The 21,266-nt window shown below is 51.0% G+C and overlaps 1 protein-coding gene across 4 annotated transcripts in view; it reads right to left on the bottom strand.

The window, feature by feature from the left end:
• Positions 1-21,266, bottom strand: part of CARD11 (caspase recruitment domain family member 11) — a 142,159-nt gene that overhangs the window by 32,729 nt on the left and 88,164 nt on the right. For all 4 annotated transcript variants that reach the window (XM_058711696.1, XM_058711697.1, XM_058711694.1 and 1 more), the window contains 4 exons: positions 14,956-15,089; positions 3,920-4,132; positions 2,126-2,263; positions 787-1,112 (listed from right to left, as the gene is read on the bottom strand). In XM_058711696.1, coding sequence (XP_058567679.1) covers positions 787-1,112; positions 2,126-2,263; positions 3,920-4,132; positions 14,956-14,962 — 684 coding nt within the window. In that variant the 5' untranslated portion in view covers positions 14,963-15,089. The remainder of the gene's footprint in view (positions 1-786; positions 1,113-2,125; positions 2,264-3,919; positions 4,133-14,955; positions 15,090-21,266) is intronic.

Raw genomic sequence — 21,266 nt, forward strand, 5'->3', positions numbered from 1 at the left:
GTGGATTGTTCACCGATAAGCGTATTGACCACCCCACGGTGCCACGCTGAGCTCTGCGGATACAGCTGAGCAGAGTCTTGGTCTAAAAGACGAGGGCTCCGTCCGTCTCCTCGCTGGTTTTCCCGGCAGCCACTCACTCGCAGTCCAGGCCCCTGGGTTCCCCACCTCTCCACCTCACCCGGCTTTGCCCAGGACTGCGAGCGCAGGTCTGCACAGGCGCACGGTGGCTCTGGGCACCAGCAGGTGGCAGGGAGCCCCAGTGGGTCCGTGTGCGCATGTCTGCACCTTCGTCTGGAGGGTTCATTGGGGAGGGGCGAGGCGGAGGCAGCCCGAGCAGGGGCGGGAAGCCCCAGTGGGTCCGTGTGCGCATGTCTGCACCCTCTTCTGGAGGGTTCTATTGGGGAGGGGCGAGGCGGAGGCAGCCCGAGCAGGGGCGGGAAGCCCCAGTGGGTCCGTGTGCGCATGTCTGCACCCTCGTCTGGAGGGTTCATTGGGGAGGGGCGAGGCGGAGGCAGCCCGAGCAGGGGCGGGAAGCCCCACTGGGTCCGTGTGCGCATGTCTGCCCATGCGCGGGGTGGCTCCGGGCCCCGCACCGGCGCCAAGCCGCGCTGGGTAGGCCTGCGCAGGCGCACGGCGGGTGCGGGCACCCCGCCCGCGGAGAACACCGCGCCCGCCCCGTCCCCCTCGCCCAGCGGACCGAGCGGCGCCCGCGGCCCGTGTGCGCCTGCCCGCACCCGCCCGCGTGGCGGCCTGGAGCCCGCGGGCGCCCCCGCGCCGGCCGCTCACCTCGAGTTGGAGGTCTCGGCTCCTCATGACCGCCATGTTCTTCTCCTCGCTGAGCTGGGCGTAGCGCATGGCCAGGTTGTAGTTGTCGTCCTTCACCTTGACCAGCTCGTCGTTGTAGCTGTCGCGCTCCTCCTTCATCTTGTAGTACCGCTCCTGGAAGGTCAGCAGCTCCACCCGCGTCAGCGTCAGCTGCTTCTTCTCGTCCTCCAGCTGGCGCGACTTGGCCAGCAGCTCGCACCGCTGCAGGTCCTTGGCCTTCATCTGCTGCTGCAGCTTGATGACCTCGTTCATCAGGAAGTGCGTGAGGCCCTCGTGGCCCTCCTCCACTGCGGAGAGGTGGGGAGAGCGGAGGGGGTCCCGTTGGCTCCCGCACGCACCGACGCGTCAGCGAGCGGCCACTGCCCCCCAGGCCCCGGGCTCTCGGGGCGAGCCAGACGGCCTCGGCCGGGCTTCCGGCAGGAAGCAGACGGACACCGACCCGGCAGACGATCCCGCACTGACAGAACCCCAGACGGAGAGGCTTTCGCAAAGAAGAGGCGCGGGGGCTATGAACGCGGGCAGCGGGGGGGCCAGATCCAGCCTGGTGGGCAGAGGGCTCGGAAGGCTCCCCGATGGTGGAGCTGAAAGGCCGAGGGAGTTAAACACGTTCTAGAAAGGTGGAAAAACACTGCCAAAGCCCTACGGGGAGGCCGGGGGCACTTGGCACGTTTAGGAAACCGAAGGCAGACCGAAGTGGCTGGAGTCCGGAGAGAGGGAGAGGCAGAGCGAGGCTGGGAGTGTCAGCCGGGGCGGGGAGCGCGTGGGCTTGGTGGGCCCCAACGAAGGCCTGGGCCTTTAGTTGGATGCTGTGGAAAACCGCGAAAGGTTTCCGGAGGGGAGGGCAACGCGAGGAGTGGAGAAAGCAGGGAGCAGAGAGGGGATGGGGCTGGAGGAGTGTGGGCTGGGGTAGTGGGGGAGATGGGCGGAAGGCTGTTCCGAGAACATTTAGGGAGGGAAGCTAAGGCGATTACCAAGGGCTCTGGCCCAGGGATATTGGCAAGAGAGTAGGCAAGGCAAGGACCAGATCCAGGGGGTAGTGCGAACTTCTGTTCCACGCCACCAGCATTCCCTGGGGGATGTTCCGTGAACACCCACTTCTCTTGGCTCCTGCTGTGGTTTCCTTGATCATCAGGCAGAAATGAGTGGTTGACAGCCCACAAGTGCCACAGGGACACCGTCATAACGTCATAGATTCATAGCTTTAGAAGTGTCCTACCAGTGGACACACACACACACACACACACGTACGCGTACGCACTTCCGCCAGAGTTCAGATACTCCTGATGGCAAAGCCTCTTACCCACAATGGTAGAGAATCTCCGGGTGGGCTCCTTTCCAGTCACCAGTTTGTACAGTTCTGGGTAGTAAAATTCCAGGCTCTCCAAGAAGACCACATAGCCCCTCTGGCCCTTTGTATGTAGAATATCCAACAGTCGGCCTAGGGGGACAGAAGTGGGCCCGGTGAGAAGACAAGTACGGTTCTGACTGGGCGCAGGTCTCCGTAGCCAGTCTTATCCTGGGCTCACATCCCTCGGTAAACTCTAAGAAAGACAGCCTCGCCACATCCTGTCACTCTCGAGCTGTATCTGGGAGTCCAGATACCATCAATCAAAGTGCCAGGCCCTCAACAGGGATTCAGTGGCTGTTAGTTTTCCTTTCTCTAAGAAATTGGTAGAACGAGGATAAATGGAATTGCAGTTACGGGAAACCCACGGTTTCAAAGAGCTTCCCAATTGACCGGGGCTAAAATTAACCATACAGGCCCCAGGTCTTCTGTGATTGAAGGAGGTTGGAAGTACAACAGCAATTACAGAAAATGTATGGTTTTCTGAGATTCAGAGCAGGAAGACGGATCTGTGGGCGGAGTGCTGGGAAGTCCCAGGAAGCAGGCACAGCTCCACGATTTGGGGGATTATCTCCTGGTCCGGAAACATCTCTAACCTTAATGTAATTTGCTCAGCGTTTCCGTTTCTCTCCTCATTCCACTCGTCACTTAACATTTCTTGGCCCTTCCTCAAACGTTTTATTTTCAGATAGTTCTTCCTGGGAGGTCCCCAAACTCTCTACCTTTCCCCCAGGATAGACGTGATAAATAAGTTTCATCTCGTGTTAACTGATTGTTTGGTGAAGCTGCCTGGAGCATGTGTTGAGAGGGATTCTGAAGTGACACGGGAGCCCGGTAGGAAAGCAAGCTGTGATTAGTGATGTCTGTCATGTATGCAAGAGAGAGTCACAGCGTTTGAGCTGCTTATCATAAGCCAGGCGTACTGTGGGGAAGTGATTTTCAAACCTTTTCAACTGTGAGCCACAGAAAGAAATGTATGTTACATCATGGCCTTGTGCATACAGGTGTTTATACACACGTGTGTGTGTGCGTGTGTGTGTGTGTATATATACATATATATATATACATATATATGTATATATATATATGAAACCAAAACAACTTTACAAACCTTACCCATACCTTTGAAGAATGTGATAAAGTGTCGTGGACCCCTGGACAGTCTGGAAAAGTCTCAGGATGGTATTTTTAAACAGATAAAAAGGAATTGGATGATAAAGGGAATCAATTCTAATAAGACGCCGTTATCAAATATTCAATTTGTGATTCCGTAATAAAAGTGCTCCTTTGCCAATGCATTAACACCATCTCTTGGCTGGTGTGAGAGCCACTATAACTTTGAGGGCGAGACGAGTGTCCATGGCGTTTTGGAAGAGCTGTAACAGCTACGGTGAGGTGTGCAGATATCTGTAATTCTTATTGTTGCCATACAGCGTCACAGGCACTGCTCATCACCACCGTGATTTACTGCCTACCTACATTCATAATTGATGGAGACGCTAAATCTCACTTTAGGCTAGTAATATAAAGATGCAACCCGCCCCCCTCCCCCCTATCCAAGTTCACGGACCCTCTCAATTCTGCATAGAGGGTTTGGTTGGGGGCACGGGGTGGGCAGAAGTCTGTGGACGCCTGCTTAAAAATCCCTGACCTGGAGACGTTTGGCTTTGGAACAGCCCACTAGAGCGCATTTCCTGGAGCCGCCACTAGAGGTCGCCCCCCTCTCCCCCCGCGGGTTCCTAAGGTCACCTGCCCGGTTGATCTTGGACGGCAGCATGGGCGCACTGAGCACTTCGTCCTCATCCTGCTCATCGATGACCTTGCACTGGCGCAGGTAGGGGGTGAGCTTGGCTGGGTTGATGTAGCGACTCAACATGTGCCGGTTGCACTCCACGTTCTCCCACAAGGCGTCCTCCTCATCCTTCAGTGTCTCCATATAGTCGTCCGTCTCTGGCCCGCCTCCTTTTTTGGACGTAAGCCCCGACAAGGTTAATGAAGGAGCCTCCCTGGAATAGCTCCATGAACTCTTTTAGTGTGAGCGCTAGAATATGTTGTTGACTTAAAAAAAAGTAGACCCCAGTACATATGGCATGTTACCTCTTACTTTGGAATGGAAAGGACACGAACGCAGATATATTTTTCTTATATGCTACGCATAAACAATGGACAAATAAGCCATAAAATTTTTTAAAAACTATTTATGGAGAGAGGGCGGAAGGTTTGCAGTTGGAGTATATCCTTTCCATCCAAGTTTTTATATCTTACTAAGAATTTATCTTCCCCCAAACAATATATACTATTGTTTTTTGTTTTACAATTTCACGTAAAAGACATCCTATTGTATGCTTCCTTGTTTCCTTCTTGAACTTGCTTTTTTCTCTCTACATCTTTTGAGATTTATCTACCTTGATACATACAGATCTAATTCATTTTTTATAAAAGAAACAGTTTTATTGAGATGTAATTCATGTGCCATACAATTCACCTTTTAAAATCCAAGGGGTACAATCCAGTAGTTTTTACTATATTCACAGAGTCGTGCAACCATTACAATTAATTTTAGAACATTTTCATCATCAACCCCAAAAGAAACGCCATCACCCCATTAGCTGTCTCCTCCCCTTCTCCCTCCAGCACCTGCCCCCCAGTGGGAGGCACCCACTAATCTACTTTCTGTCTCTACAGATTTATCTATTCTGGATGTTTCATAGGAGTGGAATCACACGACAGATGGTCTTCTGTGACTGGCTCCTTTCACTGAGCAGAACGTTTTTTTTTAAAAATTAAAAGAAAATTTCATGTTTATTTTTGAGAGAGAGAGAGCGAGACAGAGCGAGAGAGAGACGTAGTGTCATCAGGGGAGGGGCAGAGGGAGAGGGAGACGCAGAATCTGAAGCAGCTCCAGGCTCTGAGCTGTCAGCACGGAGCCCCACGCGGGACTCGAACCCACAAACCGTGAGACCACGAACTGAGCTGAAGTCGGACGCTTAACCGACTGACCCACCCAGGCGCCTCGAGGAGAACATTTCGACAGCTCATCCATGCTGTAGCATATTTCAACACTTCATTTCTTCCTACTGATGATTAATTTTTCACTGTATGGCCACATCACATCGTTTATCCATCCACTGGTGAACGTTTGGGTGGCTTCTATTTATTGGCTATTATAAATTAGGTTGTTATGAAGAGACATGTATGGGTTTTTGTGTAGACCTATGTTTTTATATGCCGTGGGCAGATACGGAGATGGGGAAAAGCTGAGCCACACGGAAAGCCCACGGTTTACATTCTGAGGAACTGGCAGAGTGCCTGCACCAATTTACATTCCTGCTAGCAACGTCCGAGGGCTCTGTTACCCACATCCTTGCCAACACTTGTGGTCGTCTGTCTTTTCACTCTGGCCATCTGCGTGGGTGGGAAGTGGTAGGTCAGGGTGGTTTTCATTCGCATTTCTCTAATGACTAATGACGGTGAGCATCCTTTCATGTGCATATTGACCATCTGTGTTCAAACCCTTTGTCCATTTTTAGAATGGGTTGTTTGTCCTTATTATTAAGTGGTAGGAATTCTTTATGTGATCTGCCTTGAGTCCCTCCTCAGTTACGTGATTTGTAAGCATTTCCTCCCATTCTGTTGGTTATATTTTCACTTTCTTAAAGGGTTTATTTGCAGCACAAAAGCTTTTAGTTTTTTTTTTTTAATTTTTAAACGTTTTTATTTATTTTTGAGAGACAGAGGGAGACAAAGTGTGAGCAGGGGAGGGGCAGAGAGAGAGAGAGAAAGACACAGAATCTGAAGAGGCTCCAGGCTCTGAGCTGTCAGCACAGAGCCCGACACGGGGCTCGAACTCACAAGCCATGAGATCATGACCTGAGCTGAAGTCGGACGCTTAACCGACTGAACCACTCAGGCGCCCCCAAAAGATTTTAGTTTTGATGTAGTCCAGTTTATTTGGTGTATATCTAAAAGACCATTGCCTAACTCAAGGCTATGAAGAATTGCTTCTATTTTTTTCTAAGAGTTTTATCCTTTTAGCCCTTACATTTATGCCCATGAGGCATTTTGAATTAATATTTGTCTATGGTGTGAGGTAAAGGTTCAAATGTTTCTTTCTTTTTTTTTTTTTTTTTTAAGTTTATTAATTTATTTTGAGAGAGAGAGAGAGAAAGCATGAGTCAGGGAGGGGCAGAGAGAGAGGGACTCAGAGAATCCCAAACAGGCTCTGAGCTGTCAGCATGGAGCCTGATGCGGGGCTCAAACTCATGAACCGTGAGATCATGACCGGAGCTGAACTTGGACACTTCACCGACTGAGCTGCCTAGGCACCCCTCAACTGTGTTCTTTTCAGGTGGATACTTAGTTGTCCCAACAAAATTTATTGAAAAGATTATTCTTTCCCCATTGAATGGCCTTGGCACCTTTGTCAAAAATCAACTTGTGTTTATTTCTGGGCTCTCATATCTATTGCGTTGGCCTATATGTCTGTTTATGCTAGCATCACACTGTCTTTGTTACTGTAGGTGTGTAGTGAGTTTTGAAAAGTATGAGTCCTGGGGCGCCTGGGTGGCGCAGTCGGTTAAGCGTCCGACTTCAGCCAGGTCACGATCTCGCGGTCCGTGAGTTCGAGCCCCGCGTCAGGCTCTGGGCTGATGGCTCGGAGCCTGGAGCCTGTTTCCGATTCTGTGTCTCCCTCTCTCTCTGCCCCTCCCCCGTTCATGCTCTGTCTCTCTCTGTCCCAAAAATAAATAAAAAACGTTGAAAAAAAATTAAAAAAAAAAAAAAAAAGAAAAGTATGAGTCCTCTGACCTCGTTCCTTCTTTTTAACATTGTTTTGGTTAGTCACAGCCCCTTGCAATTCCATATGAATTTAAGGATCAATCTGCGAGAAAAAGTACTGGGGTTTTTGCTACTGAACCCACTGAATATGTAGATACACTTGGAGAGTATTATTATCTAACTGTATTGTCTTATGATCTATGAAGACGTGGTGTCTTTTCATTCATTTAGATCTTTCATTTCTTCCAGCAATGTTTTGTTGTTTTCAGGGTACAAGTCTTGAACTTCTTTTGCTAAAGGTGTTGTGAAGTATTTTATTCTTTTTGATGACACCGTAGACGTGAACTGTTTTCTTCATTTCATCTGTGGGATGTTCACTGCTAGCGTATAAACACACAATTGATTTTTCTCTATTGATCTCTTATCCTGCAATGTGACCAAAATGATTTCTTAGTGCTAACAGTTTGCTAGTGGAATCCCTACGATTTTTCTCTATACGAGATAATGTCATCTACAGTTGGAGATAGTTTTACTTCCTTCTTTTCAATCTGGATGCCTTTTAATTCTTTTTCTTGTCTAACTGCCCTGGCAAGCACCTCCAGCACAATGCTAAATAGGAGTGGCAAGAATAGATAAGCTTGTCTTGTTCTTAATCTTAGGGGAAAAGCATCAATTCTTTTGTCATTAAGTATAATGCTGTTTGGTTGGGGGGGTATAAGTGTGGGGGGAGTTTAGATACCCTTTATCAGGTTGGGAGATATCCCTTACATTCCTGGTTTGTTGAGTGCTTTTGTCATGAAAGGGCATATGATGTTACTCAGTGCTTTTTCTGCATCCATTAGGATTGCCATGTGGCTTTTGGTTTTGATTCTGTTAATATGGTGTATTACATTAATTTTCAGGCACTAGAAAAACCTTGCATTCTTGATAATAAAGCCCACTTAGTCATGGTGTGTAATTATTTTTATATGCTGTTGGATTCAATTTGGTAGCATATTTTTGAGGATTTTTGCATCTTTGTTCGTAAGAGATATTAATCAGTAATTTTTTTTTTTTTTTTACTTGTGATGGTTTTGATATTGGGGTAATACTGGCCTCATAGAATAGTTGGGAAATGTTCCCTGTTTTTCTATTCTTTGGAAGAGTGTGTGTGAAGAGTTTTCTCCTTTGTTTGGTAGAATTCACCAGGGAGGACATCTGGGCCCAGGCTCTTCTTTGCAGGCAGGTTTTCGATTACTAATTCTTTGCTTGTTACAGGTCTGCTCAGATTTCCTGTGTTCCTTGAGTCAGTTTCAGCAGTTCCTGTCTTTGTAGGTATTTGTCCATTTCATCTGTTGTCTAATTTATTGGAAACAGTTGCCCATATTACTCCTTTATAGCGCTTTTATTTATGTAAGGTTGGTAGTAATGTTCTCTCTTTTATCTCTGATTCTGCTAATCAGAATCATGTTCTCCTGGAGCTATGTGCCCGTGAAACTCTAATGAGGGATGTTGTGCCTTCATTAGGGGGAACAAAGTATTTTAACTTCTCACTGTCCCTGCCATCATAATTTGAAACCAGGGCTTCTCTCTTCTCAGTTCCTAGCCTGTCATTCTTATGAGAGAGAGAGAGAGAGAGAGAGAAAGGGGGGAGGGAGTGAGAAGTAGGGGGGGGGAGGGAAAAAGGGGAGGGGGAGAGAAGGGGGAGACCTCTTTCTTTTTCCCTTGGTCGGTCTAGCTAAAGTTTGTCAATTTTGTTATTTCAAAGGACCATCTTTTTACCTGAAGCTAGTGTAACATTGTGTGTCAAATATTCTCAAATAAAAAAATGATAAAAAACAAGAAGAACCAACTTTTGGTTTCACTGCCTTCTCTCTATTGCCCTCCTCTAAGTCACTTATTTCTGTACTAATCTTTATTATTTCCTTCCTCCTGCTTACTTTGGGTTTAGTTTGCTCTTCTTTTTCTAGTTTCAAAAGGTGAAAAGCTAGGTTACTGACATCTTTTTAAATAAAAACACTGGGCTACGAGTTTCCCTTCAAGCACCACTTCAGCTGCATCCCTTACGCTTCGCGACGGTGCGTTATTTTCATTCGCCTCAAACTAAGTCATCTAATTTCTTTTCTGATTCCATCTTTGACCCACTAGTTATTTAGGAATGTGATGTTTACGTCCCCCCGTGTTTGTGAATTCCCCAAATCTCTTTGTTATTTATTTCCAATTTAGTGCTGTTGTGGTTGGAAAACGTACTCTGTATCATTTCAATCCTTTTAAGCTCGTTGACACTTGTTGTGTGGACCAGTGTGTGATCTACCTTGGACCTGTTCCAGGTGCGTGCTTAAGAAGCAGGTGTCCTGCGGCCGTTGGGTGGAGTGCACTATGGATGTCAGTTACGTCTAGTCTGTGCACATGGTTGTTCCAGTCCTCTGTTTCCTTGTTGGTCTTCTAGCCAGTGGTTCTATCCGTTATTAAAAGTAGGGCATGAAAGCCTGCGACTATTCAGTTAAGTGTTCAGTTTGACCGTTTCATGTATTATTCCATTGCAAAAATCTGCTATAATTTATTTACCCATTTCTCTTCTGATAAATGTTTAATTTTCCCCAATGTTTTACGTGGACGTCCGCTTGGCACTGTTTGTAGGAGGAAACAATGGAAGCATCTGAGACACTTACCGGTAGGTACTCCACAATCCTTTTGTACTATTAACATCTTTAAAAAAAATTTTTTTTAACGTTTGTTTATTTTTGGGAGAGAGAGAGCGAGCGAGCACGAGCGGGGGAGGGGCAGAGAGAGAGGGAGACACAGAATCCGAAGCAGGCTCCAGGCTCTGAGCTGTCAGCACGGACCCGATGCGGGGCTCGAACCCGCGAACAGACATCATGACCTGAGCCAAAATCGGATGCTTACCAGACTGAGCCACCCAGGCGCCCCCAATGGAATAACATCTTAAAGGGATGTGGGGACATAAAAACATTCTAAGACATACTGGGTTTTAAAAAGGCAAGTTTCAGGGGCACCTGGGCGGCTCAGTCAGTTAAGCGTCCGACTCTTGGTTTTGGCTCAGGTCATGATCTTGTGGTTCGTGGGTTCGAGCCCCACGTCGGGCTCCTTGCTGATGGTGTGGAGCCTGCGTGGGATTCTCTCCCTCTTCCTCTTTCTGTTCCTCCCCCAACCCCTCTCAAAATAAAGAAATAAAACTTAAAAAAAAAAAGCAAGGCAGGTTTCAGAATACATACATGTGGTATAATAATAATAATTAAAAAAAATTGGTCTTCGTCCTGGCTCCTGTCGCAGGCTCCCAGGACTTGCGGAACCCTCTGAGTGATGAGTGTCCTCTGATGCTAATGAGGTGACTCCTGGCTAAGGGGCCCCGAGATACCTTCCAGTGGCGGCTGGAGGCCAGGAAAACCATGTGCTTAGAGGGCTGTGACTTTCAGCCCCACATCCCTACCTCCAGGGAGGGGAGAGAGGCTGGAAAATGAGTTCAGTCATCAGGAGTGAATGATTTAATCAATCGTGGCTATGTTAATGAAACCCTGTGAAAAATCCTTCAACGGTGGGGTTCAAGGAGCTTCTGAGTCGGCGAATAAATGTGCCATCTGGGGGCGTGGCACACCTCAACCCCGTGGGGCAGAGGCTCCCACACTCGGGCCCCTTCTGGACTCCACCCTCTCTCGCCTTCTCTTGCTGCTCTTTGCGCCCCTTAAACTGTAATAGTATAACTGTAATAGTATAACATCCTTCTGGGGTGTGTGAGTCATTTCAGCAAAGTGCTGAAGCCGACAAGGGGCCATGGGAACCCCGGATTTGTGTAGAGCCACGTAGGTAAGGCTCCGCCAAGCAAGACTGTGATCCTACGGGTGTGCGCGCGTGCACGCAGAGAGAGGGAAGGGAGGGAGGAAGGGGGAGAAAAGGTTCCAGAGAACCCGATGATACCGACTGCGTCCTGGAAGAGGGATGCAAGTTCCGAGGTTAGGGCTCACGGAGGGCTCGGACATCATACTGTCTTAGTATTTACAACAGAGCACGTATGAGTGCGTTACTTGTACGGTCTGGGTGAAAAAAAAGCGAACAGAGACGACGGCCACATGAGGCGCGGCAGACACATCAATGTCCTCTGTTTGCCCCCCACTCACGTCTCAGAGGACCATGGCGCTGACCGCTTGTTTGCACCAAGTAAGCCCTCCGGCCCGCGGACTGACCTGCCTCACCGAGGACCGGTCCGCGGGCTGGGGGTGTCATGAGGGGCCAAGGAGACAGTGGGGGGGACCAGGGCAGAAGGCGGCGCGGGCGTGAGCAGAGCTGGCTCGCCGTGGGGCCAAGGCGCGGGCAGCTGGAGGCCGCGGAGGCAGAGAAGGTGAGGCGGGCAGAGGGGGCCGGTCCGCGGAGCGAGGCCTTGGGGAGACGCCCCCCGGGCCCAGGAGATGCGGCAGGAGCGGTCTCTCTCCTTCCGGCCCCATCGGCCTTGGCCGTGTGTGCTGCCCGGTCCCTGCCATAGGCCCCCGAGTGTCTCCCCGTGGATCAGAGCTGCTGGAAGCGGGGGTTCCGTATACACAACCCGAAGAACACAAGGGACCGTACCTATCTGACGTCACAAGCAACCGCTTTAAGCTAATTAAAAGCGAGGACCCAGGGGCGCCTGGGGGGCTCAGCCGGTTAAGCGTGTGGCTTTGGCTCAGGTCGTGATCTCATGGTTTATGAATTTGAGCCCCGCGTCGGGCTCTGTGCTGACCGTGTGGAGGCTGCTTGGGATTCTCTCTCTCTCTCTCTCTCTCTCTCTCTCTCTCTCTCTCTCTCTGTCCCTCCCCCACTTGTGCTCTTTCTCTCTCTCAAAGTAAATAAACAAACTTTATTAAAAAAAGCGAGGACCCAGTCCCCACTCTGTCCAGGGAGCTTTCCACAGACAACAACCCTGGCTTGCAGGCCTAAGTCCCGACTGCTACGAGCCCTCTGGCCGATACGGAGCACGGCCAGCCGGGCCACGTGGTGGCCTTGGGGTTCGGTGCCACGTGACCGGGCCCACCGCAGCTGCTCACCCTGACCCAGAGTCATACGACCATCTCTATTCACAAAGCAGAACGTACTTACCTAGCCTATTTTTAAAGACTCAATATCCTAAGCACGCGATTCAACACATTTAGCGAGCATGTGGGAGCCACTGATGTTGTCCACCCGTGTCCCCCCCCGCCCCCACCCCTCCTGCTTAGAGAATCCTCTGGTTTTTCAGGAATCAGCTGCCTCGTGCTTCAGGGAGGCCAGGCATCTTCTGAGCTGCAGGGAGCAGACCTCGTTTGGTCTCACGTGAAGGGCATTGTGCCACACACAAGCTGGGGCAGGGAGGGGTGGGGAACGTGTGCCGGGGACAATTGCCGTGCCTTTCCTAGATCTTCGACAGGGATGCAAGGAAGGAACACTGTCATCCAGCTTTTGGATGTTAGCAGGTGAAGGTGTGTGTGATGCTGGGGGTTGTGCAGCCACCCTGTGACCTGAGGACTCAACCTGAGAACCAAAGCTAACACCCCCAGCATGGCAGAGGAAAAAGACGCAAAGAACCCGGGTCCTTGACGTCACCTCCTTGGCACTGAATCCACCCCCAGACCTCTCCCACCACTGGGCTCACACACAATACAATCGAATGCTAAGTCATTGAAAACTGGATTAACTATTAACGCACCCCAAAGCCTCCTGACTAGTGAATGGTATCCACTTAATACAGAGACTAGCTAAGCACAGTGCACTGAGAACCCGGTGCTCACAGGCTTACGCTTGTTGAGAGAATCGAAGGCACATGCCTGGAAATTAGTTAAACGGCAGCTCCAGACAAGGAGACAAGCAGGTCTGGCCGAGAAGCATTTCCGGCCGCCCTTCATGGGCACAGGAGGCCGTGCGGGCACTTGTAGAGCTCGTGACCAGCGGGCCCAGCGTGACAGAAACCCCTCCTCCTGGGACGGGGGCGGGGGGGGGGGCCACGAGGCCACACCTCAGCAGGCCTGTCTGTGGGCTCTGCTGGGAAAAAGGAAGATAAAAAACGAAACAGGAAATGGCTAGCGCAAAGCTTTCGTCACCCAAACGTACACGAAGGGGCCTCTCCCACCTTCTATGTGCGGAAAGGACAGCCTTGACCTAGTGTCAATCCGCCCCGTCACCGATAACCCTGTGTGCCTCGGCGGCTTCACACACATACTCAAGTAAAACTTGCGAGAGCTGCCCGCTTGCTGACCGCCCTGAGCCACGGGGCCTGCTCGCCCAACACCACGAACCCCTTTCTCCACCAGCGGAGCGGGGTGAGCGCCGGCCACGGTGCAGTGCGAGCCCAGGGCCAGGGGATGAAAAGACGTTTCCCGCACGGTCCCTGCCCGTTATGAGGCACCGAGTGTGGCCGTGAGAGCCAGCCGCCTGCACGGACAGCTGCAGGGGTGCAAGCGGGACTGCGGAGGAGGCGGGGGGACCCTGCCAGAGGGACCGAAGCGTCCCCCAGGCTGGGCTGCTGCTGTGTGCCAGGCCCCGTACCTGTCACCTCCTTCTATTGTCCTAGCAACCCAGAGGGGGGTGAGATCATCCCGGGTCTGCAGACAAGTCGTCTGGACTGAATGGTATCCACGGCAATTAGGAATCGTGACTCTGCCCACGCGTTCCCACCCGAGGGCCAAAGACCAAGGTGAGCGGTGACTCCCCTCCCGGCATCTCGTACTGGCTGAAATACACTTCGGGATTGGAAAACAGGCAGACCTGACCTAGTAGGAGGTTGGATGCACGTGCCACACGACCCAGGCTTCCCTCCTTGGATCGACCCCTAGAGAAACCAGCCGGTACATCAGCAGGCTTGTGCAAGGCTGGTCTGCGTCGTGCATCCAGACCCCAGAAAGCACACTGACGTCCCCATGCAGGAGAGGGGCTGTTGCCACACGTGGCAGTGGTGGGAGCGGAAGGACAAGGCCACGCCCATCAACGTGGACAAACCTCGGGTCGGGACACAGAGCAAAGCGGCAGGTTACAGAGCACGCCCGAAGCAACCCTGTCCACATACGTCTCTAAACCATACACAACTAGACCACGCCGTCAAGGAGATCCAGCGAAAGCACACCGAGGAGCCAGGAACTGGTCAAAACCAGAGTGGCAGCTCCCCTGGTGAGGGCAGCACAGCAGCTGGGACGCCCAGGGACGCCCCAGGGATGCTGGTGATGCTGGGGACTGGGATGTGGCTTAGCTGGGGACCCGTGTCCATTTCATCATTGTCTCACACACACACACACACACACACACACACACACACACACACACACACAGTACTTCTTAGGCAAAACACATGGATAGTGTCGCTAGCCTCTAAGAAAAAACCATTGTGGACACAATTTCAGATGTATTTCCTTCCCACACATCTCACTATAACTCAGCCTGACTCAGCCTGGTTTTCTGGAATGAATCCAGCAGCTGGTGTCCAGCCTGGGCAGTTTCCTTGAAAACAGCCTGCCCAGAAACGCACCCTCGGACGCGAGGCCCTGACAGCCCATCGTGCCGGATGGTCCCCTGTCCCCGTCAGTCACGGCCAGCACTGGTGCCAGCCCTGCCCCCACTCCTCAGTCAAACCCTAGATCGCATCAGTCTTTTTACAAACAGCGGGAAAAGCAAGGTCAAGGTTTCCAGGGCGGGTGTTACAGGAAGGGCCCCTCCGCTCACTTTTTCACAAGACAGAGGGATGCCCTGCCTGTGGACAAAGTCTGTGGCAGCTGCTGGTCTCGCCTCCCCTCCCCTCATTCACCTGAAACGCTTACCAGGAGGCCCCCTGTTGCTGTTAGAGTGAAGTTCAAAGTCTCGATCTTGGCCCCCAGGCCCTGCACGGTTTGCCTCCCGCTGGCTCCCAGCGTCTTCTCTCAATCGCGTCTCAGGCCGGCCAGTCCTTCCCTGGTTCTTCACCAAACCAGCTCACTGCACCTCCCTCTGCCTAGAACCTCCCCCCACCGCATCCCTGTCAAGTCTCAGCTAAGCCTCGCTTTGTATTTTATACACTGGACGCAACACAAACACAGTACCTGGCATGTGGTCGGTGCTCAGTGGACGGTGGCCGCCGTCCCGTTACGGAGGTCCAACTTCCACTCCTCCGGGCTGGCGCCTGTCCTTCCCCGAGCCAGTCTTCCTCTGGGTCTAGAGCTGTGATGGCCAGAATCTATACAAGGAAAGATAATCTGACTTAGCACAGGGGCGGAGGTTGGACAGAGAGAACCACTCAAGGATCAGAGAGATGCCCCACTTTGGAAGAAAAGGTGAGGAAATCCCCGGTGACGTCTCTGCAGGTGACAGTGACGCAGGGGACAGCGGCCAGGAACTGCTGGGGAGAAGCGTTTCTGTTCTGGGCCACGGCCAGCCTGGAAGGCCAGTGGCCACGCGTCCCGAGACATCTGGGGGTGGGGAGAAGGGCGGGCAGTGGCCTCGGGGTTAGTCCTGGCCAGGGAGGAAGGTCCTCCTTTGATAGGAGTGTTTGCAGAGTGGAGATGCTCTAATCAGCCACTAATTCATTAGGTCAAGAGCAGCAAACCACATTCCGAGCCCACGAGAGCTCCCTTCGCCGTGAGTTATGTCTTCAGCCCCCGCACACCATGGGTCTGGGTGGGAGCACGGCACGCTCTGTGATTTCCCCAAGGTGGTGCTCCTTACAGAGACTGACCAGGCCGTCGCACATGCCTGGCTCAGTCACTCCAGGAGCCCCGGGGAGGAAGGCCGGGCAGGGGGCAAGGGGAGGCACGACCCCTGAGAAGGTGAGGTGGTGGTGGGGGGGGGCTGACGCCCGGCCCCGCAGCTGCCGGGATCCCTGCGGTCGGGGCTTCAGGCAGCTGCTCCTTCACTGACCGCTCTTAGTCAGCGGTGACAGGGACCCTGGGACATCACTGTTTAATCAGGAACATGCTTGGTTTCGGCTTTGAGAATTAATCACAGGTGACACCAGATCTCCCGGGGCTGATAGAAGCTGTTCTTGTCGGGTGTCAGCTTGGATCGGAGTGAGCTGTCGCGGGCCCCGGGCCCCGGGGAGGTGGCAGTGACTTGCTTCTCCGGAGGACCCCACCCCCTTTGTCTGCTCGTGGCCTCCCTACTCTGCGGCCGGGCCGGGAGACGGACGCGCCACCGGGCGAAGGCTGGGGGCGGCAGGTGACCTTCGGGGCCCAGCGCCCCGGCGGAGGGCAGCAGGCGGCCCGCAGGCCCACGAGCAGAGGCGGACGGAAATTCTACTTCTCCGCATCGGCGTGTAAGAGCAAGAGAACACGCATTTCTTTCACAATCAGAAGAAGAGGCTTTTTACAAAATTAGCTGTAAGAGGGCTTCTAATGGCAAAAAAGGCAGAACAGACTGGCACGGGGTTGTAAAAGCACCCAACGTGTCAAGACAGGTTGGAAAAAGTGAGACACGAGCCAACCAGCACTGAGGCTGAACTTTCTATTTCTGCTGTTAGAATTCTGATTACACCCTCAAGAACTTGGGTCGTAAGGTCGGGAAAACTGATAGGATACGTCTCTTGAGAGACTACCGTATGGGTGTAATATTCCACTGGCAGAAACATCATCCCTGATGCTTACAGACGACTAACCGTGTGCCAGGCACTTGCTAAACGCAACCGATAAACCTCAAAAACCCTCTGAGATGGGTGGCACTTTATTACTGCTCCTATCCTCACCATTTTACAGCCAAGAAAACCAAACGTGGGAGGGGTTCAGAGTCAGGACTTGGACCCGAGTTTCTCTGACTGACTCTTATTGCCAAACGGCGCCTACACCTGCTTCTTACAAAATACAACTTTACTTGGAGAAGGACTGTAACTCGAAGTATATGTACACAAGCTCCCTGAAATACCACTTTCGCGTGGAAACTTCAGACGGAACGGAAACCGAGTTCTAAGATGGCAGCTATGGGCTCAGGGTGAAGAAGAGCTATACTGCGTCGCACAAAAAGGAATCAACTCATTGGTGCGTTATTAGCGTCTTATTCACACACAGTCAGAGCCCATTTGCCTACAGCGAAGCTGTTTAATCGACAAGCCACACCACTGTGTCGCCTCCTACGTAAGAATAAACAGAGAGCCAAGCCAAGGGTCGCTTGGTGTTGGAGGTAAGTCTTCATGCGAAAGGAAGAGATCGAGAGACGAGCGGATACAAAGAACCTGCAGGAAGCGGACAACGCGCAGAATAAGAGAAAACTTAAAAAAGAAAAAAAGCCACCCACATCCTGATAATCAAAATCCGTTCAGGTGAAAAAAGATACTGAATCCACAAAACGATAGTAGGATGCTATGAAAAAGGAACAAAGAACAAGGAAGAGTTGTTAGCAATTAAAGTGCCAGACATTTTACCAATAGAAAGTTTGAAAGATAACGTTGAGGAAGTCTTCGAAAAAGTCAATACAGAGAAGAAAGACAAGAAAGGGCAGGGAAAAGGAGGTTACTTTAGGCTTAGCAGCCAGTAACTAGAAAACCTGCAAAGAGAATGCAGAGGTTATGTTTCCTTTCTTATCTCGTCTGTGAGGATATGATGTAAAGGGGTGAAGTTATCAGAGGAGTAATATTGGGGGATTCTCCAGACGTGAGCGCACGAGTCTTCAGATTTCAATGGCCCTTTGGGTCCTCAGGACAATCAGAGAAGAAAGAACCTGCTCAGAACACTGTTGTGAAATTTCAGGCCATAAGGAAATAAGACCCTCAAAGTTTTCAGAAACATCAGGTCACGTACAAAGGACTAGGAGTAAGTTTGGCATTTTCGATTGCGATACTGGGAGCTGGGAGTCAATGAGGCAATGGCTTCACATTTGTGATGGAAAATACTCTTTGGCCTAGAATTCTACTACCCCCGTCCCCAGACTATTAGGCGTGAAAATAAAACGATATTATTTTCAGAAAGGCAAAGACTCTGAACATTTATCTCCCATGCACCCTTTCCCAAGAAGCTCCTAGTGGGTATGCTCCGGTAAAATGAGGGAATAAAACAATAAACAGGAATGTATGCAACTCAGGAAACAGAAAATCTAATTGGACAAAGCAGCAAGGAAAATTCCAGGATGAGAGAGACGGGGCAAGAGGTAGCCGGCCAAGATTATGGCAGGATCACAGAGAGGCCACTAGAGGGAGGTGACCAGGGCAGAAATGGAATGGTCATGATATATTTCATAATTTAGGAAATGATTTTGGTAGGCAAATGACAGGACTGTGAGATGGAAAAATAATGAAGGCTAGGCACATAAAAAAAAAAACAAAAAACCTCAACAAATGAAAAAAAAAGGCAATATTAACTCCAGGAGAAAAGCAAAAAGATAAGAAACACTCACAGCATACAACATGCCTCAACATAAACAGTATTACGAAGTGACAATAATGTAACACATAAAACTGTGATCTAAATGCACTGACAGAATGGAGGAAAGGGACATGCACGGAGTACGGTATTCAGAAAAGAGGGCTAAATGCTCATCTACCTAAGAGTATGTCTCATATAATAAATAATGCCTTCGAATGGCTATGTGGGTAAACAGCAATGCAAACCGATCGCTTAGAAATAGGGAGGCACATAGCGGAAGAAAACACAACAATGGAGAAGATGCAGGAGTAGCTGCTCCTGGGGATTAGGACCTGGAGACGGTGATGACTAGGCTGGGGAGTGATGTTTTTATTACAAGCCTACCTTACATTTCAACTCTGCGTGATGTGTATGATCTTGGCAAAAAAAAAAAAAAAATAACATATCAATAATTAGAAATATGGGCAGTACATTCAAGTATCAAGAATCAAACGGTTACGGGGCACCTGGGTGGCTCAGTCGGTTGGGCATCTGACTTCAGCTCAGGTCATGATCTCACAGTTTGTGGGTTCGAGCCCCCCGTCAGGCTCTGTATTGACAGCTCGGAGCCTGGAGCCTGCTTCGGGTTCTGTGTCTCCCTCTCTCTCTCTGCCCCTCCCCTGCTCGTGCTGTCTCTGTCTGTCTCAAAAATAAACATTAAAAAAAAAAAAAAAGAATCCAACAGTTACCTCTATTGTCTGGACACTTAAGACACTCGATCTCTTTCCCAGACAGCTCACCTCTTCGTAAACCGGAAGTGCCGACAGTTGCTGGGAGCTTGACAGATGTCATGTCGCTTCCCAGGAGCTCCGTAGGCAGGTTTTCACCTCCCCACTTTACGAGGAGGGGGCAGGATCAGAGCGTTACATAAAGGGGTGAGATTCCCACAGGCACGGAGCGGCAGAGCTGGGTTTCCAACTCAGCCCCCCGGACTCCAAGTCACCCGATCCTAGTTAAACCTGCAGCCATCGCAGCCAACATTCACTAAGCATCGAAGCTGACCAATTAGGTTCCTTGCTTCCTGGGCTCCGTATCTTTCTTTACTGCCTTACGCCCTCATTTTGCTGGAGTGTCCCCTATAGCCGGCTATCATCTCGTTTAACACGACCACCCTGGAAGGCACATACCACTAGCCTATTTTACAGAAGAGGTTCAGGGAGGTTCTGCTCCCTGCCACGGGTCTGCCTCGTCTCCCATGGGACTCAGCATGGGCTCTCACTCTTAAGAGCAGCTACGGCTGTTCCAGAATGTATCTGTTGGGTGAATGAATAAAAATCAGATCCCGAATAAAAATAAGCAACGAGCTTGTTATTATACCAAACCCAGGGAGTGCCCAGCCCTTCGGAAAAGAGCTGTCTTTGTGGCACAGGCTCCTCCTCTCTCTCCGAGAGCTGCCCTGGGGCAAAAGCTCTGGAACCAGAAGGGGGTCAGCAGGCAGGGGGATAAATGCATCTCTGGTTAATGGATTCGCCTGGATGGCCAGAGTGAGAGGCTTGAGACGGAAGGTTTAATTATTCCAAAGAAACCTCCATTTAACTGAAAGGACTTCTGGCAAAAAAAAAAAAAAAAAAAAAAGGGAAAAATTATTTAAAAGGCTGATCTACGGCCTGTGTGGAAGGACTGAAGAGACCCTGGTCCAGCCACCTATGTGTCTGTGGCCCTGGACACAAGGCTTTATGGAAAGGGACCAGAGCCGTGCCCTCCCGTGGGGCTCATCTGCACCCCCCTCCTCCAAAGTCCCCATTCCTACAAATTGTTTTAAATTTGCAGTGGCGGCCGACCTAACATGCGTTCTCTCCTACCTATTGACAGAGCCCCCGTTTTGTGGGGAGCACTCCTGTGCCCATTGAAAAACGGTGCTTGCAGCCTCTCTGGTAAGTAGAGATGCCTATGTGACACGATTCTGGCCAAGGAGATGTAAGTGGAAGTTTCTGGAGGCATTTAGAAGGGCTCTTTGAGGGGTGAGTGGCGGAATCAGGGGAGAAGAGCCCTTTATTTGTCCCTGTCTTTCTACCTGGAATGTGGATGCAATGCTCTGACTCAGCAGCCATCTTGTGAGCATGAGGACAACAGGCCACACTCTATGTATGGATTCCTAGGACGCCACAAGCATTTTTGGGCCCAAGCTAACCTTTGAGTTCTTGGTTCATGAGAAGAACAAAATCACTAGTATCCCTTTTACACAAAATTCTGATTCTGTTTTAAACAAGTAAGATCCAAGCTTTCTAAGAAAGTCTTATCGATCCCAGCCACAGCCTTCTGAGCCCCACTCTCTGAGCAACTGTCTTTTCTGTCTATTTGCTCCGGTTTCTTTTTTTCTAGATACAAAACCAGAATAAGTGGGAGGTCAGTAAGGGCTGACACGTACAGCCTGTGCACAGAGAGCCACAGGGAGGGGGACAAGGCCCTCTGCAGGGTCAGCGGCACACGAGGAGGTAAGGAGCAGCCCAGGAAGTGCTAACGGATGATGTTCCTGGCTCGCGGCAGACAGGCTGGGCGATTCGTCTCCTCTGCCCGGCGCGGTCCTGCCTCGGATCCTGGGCCGGGCCCCTCACTTTTCGGTCTCCAGTCACATACTCCAGCCTCTGCCACATCCACCAGAATATCTCTCTTCTCTCAGTCAGCCCTCGTTATTCCCCAGGAGCCCGCCCTCGCGACAGCCAAGCTCCTCGCTGCCACCCCGGGTGTCGCCAGTCTCCCCCGACCACCTCCTCGGGGACCAGGACCCCTGTATTCACACCCGGAGCTCCTCAAGGTGCTGAGCCCATCCATCGACTTTCAGGTGATGCGGGCAAAGGGCCAATGGTTTTTTCTGTGCAATAAAAATGTCTCGACCCGGTATCTTCTAGGAAGGGGGTGTAAACATCAGAAGTCAGGGCTGGGGGGCGGTGGGGAGCACGGCACGCTTACTGAAAGCAGAGACCGAAACCGTGGCAAGCATCACCCCCTCCCCCATCCCCCGGCCCGTCTCCCGTCCCAACTTCTACAGCCGGTCCCGACGTGCACGGAGGCCAAGATCTTTGCAAGGA

Source organism: Neofelis nebulosa, chromosome 18 (assembly GCF_028018385.1).
Source record: "Neofelis nebulosa isolate mNeoNeb1 chromosome 18, mNeoNeb1.pri, whole genome shotgun sequence".
NCBI lineage: Eukaryota > Metazoa > Chordata > Mammalia > Carnivora > Felidae > Neofelis > Neofelis nebulosa.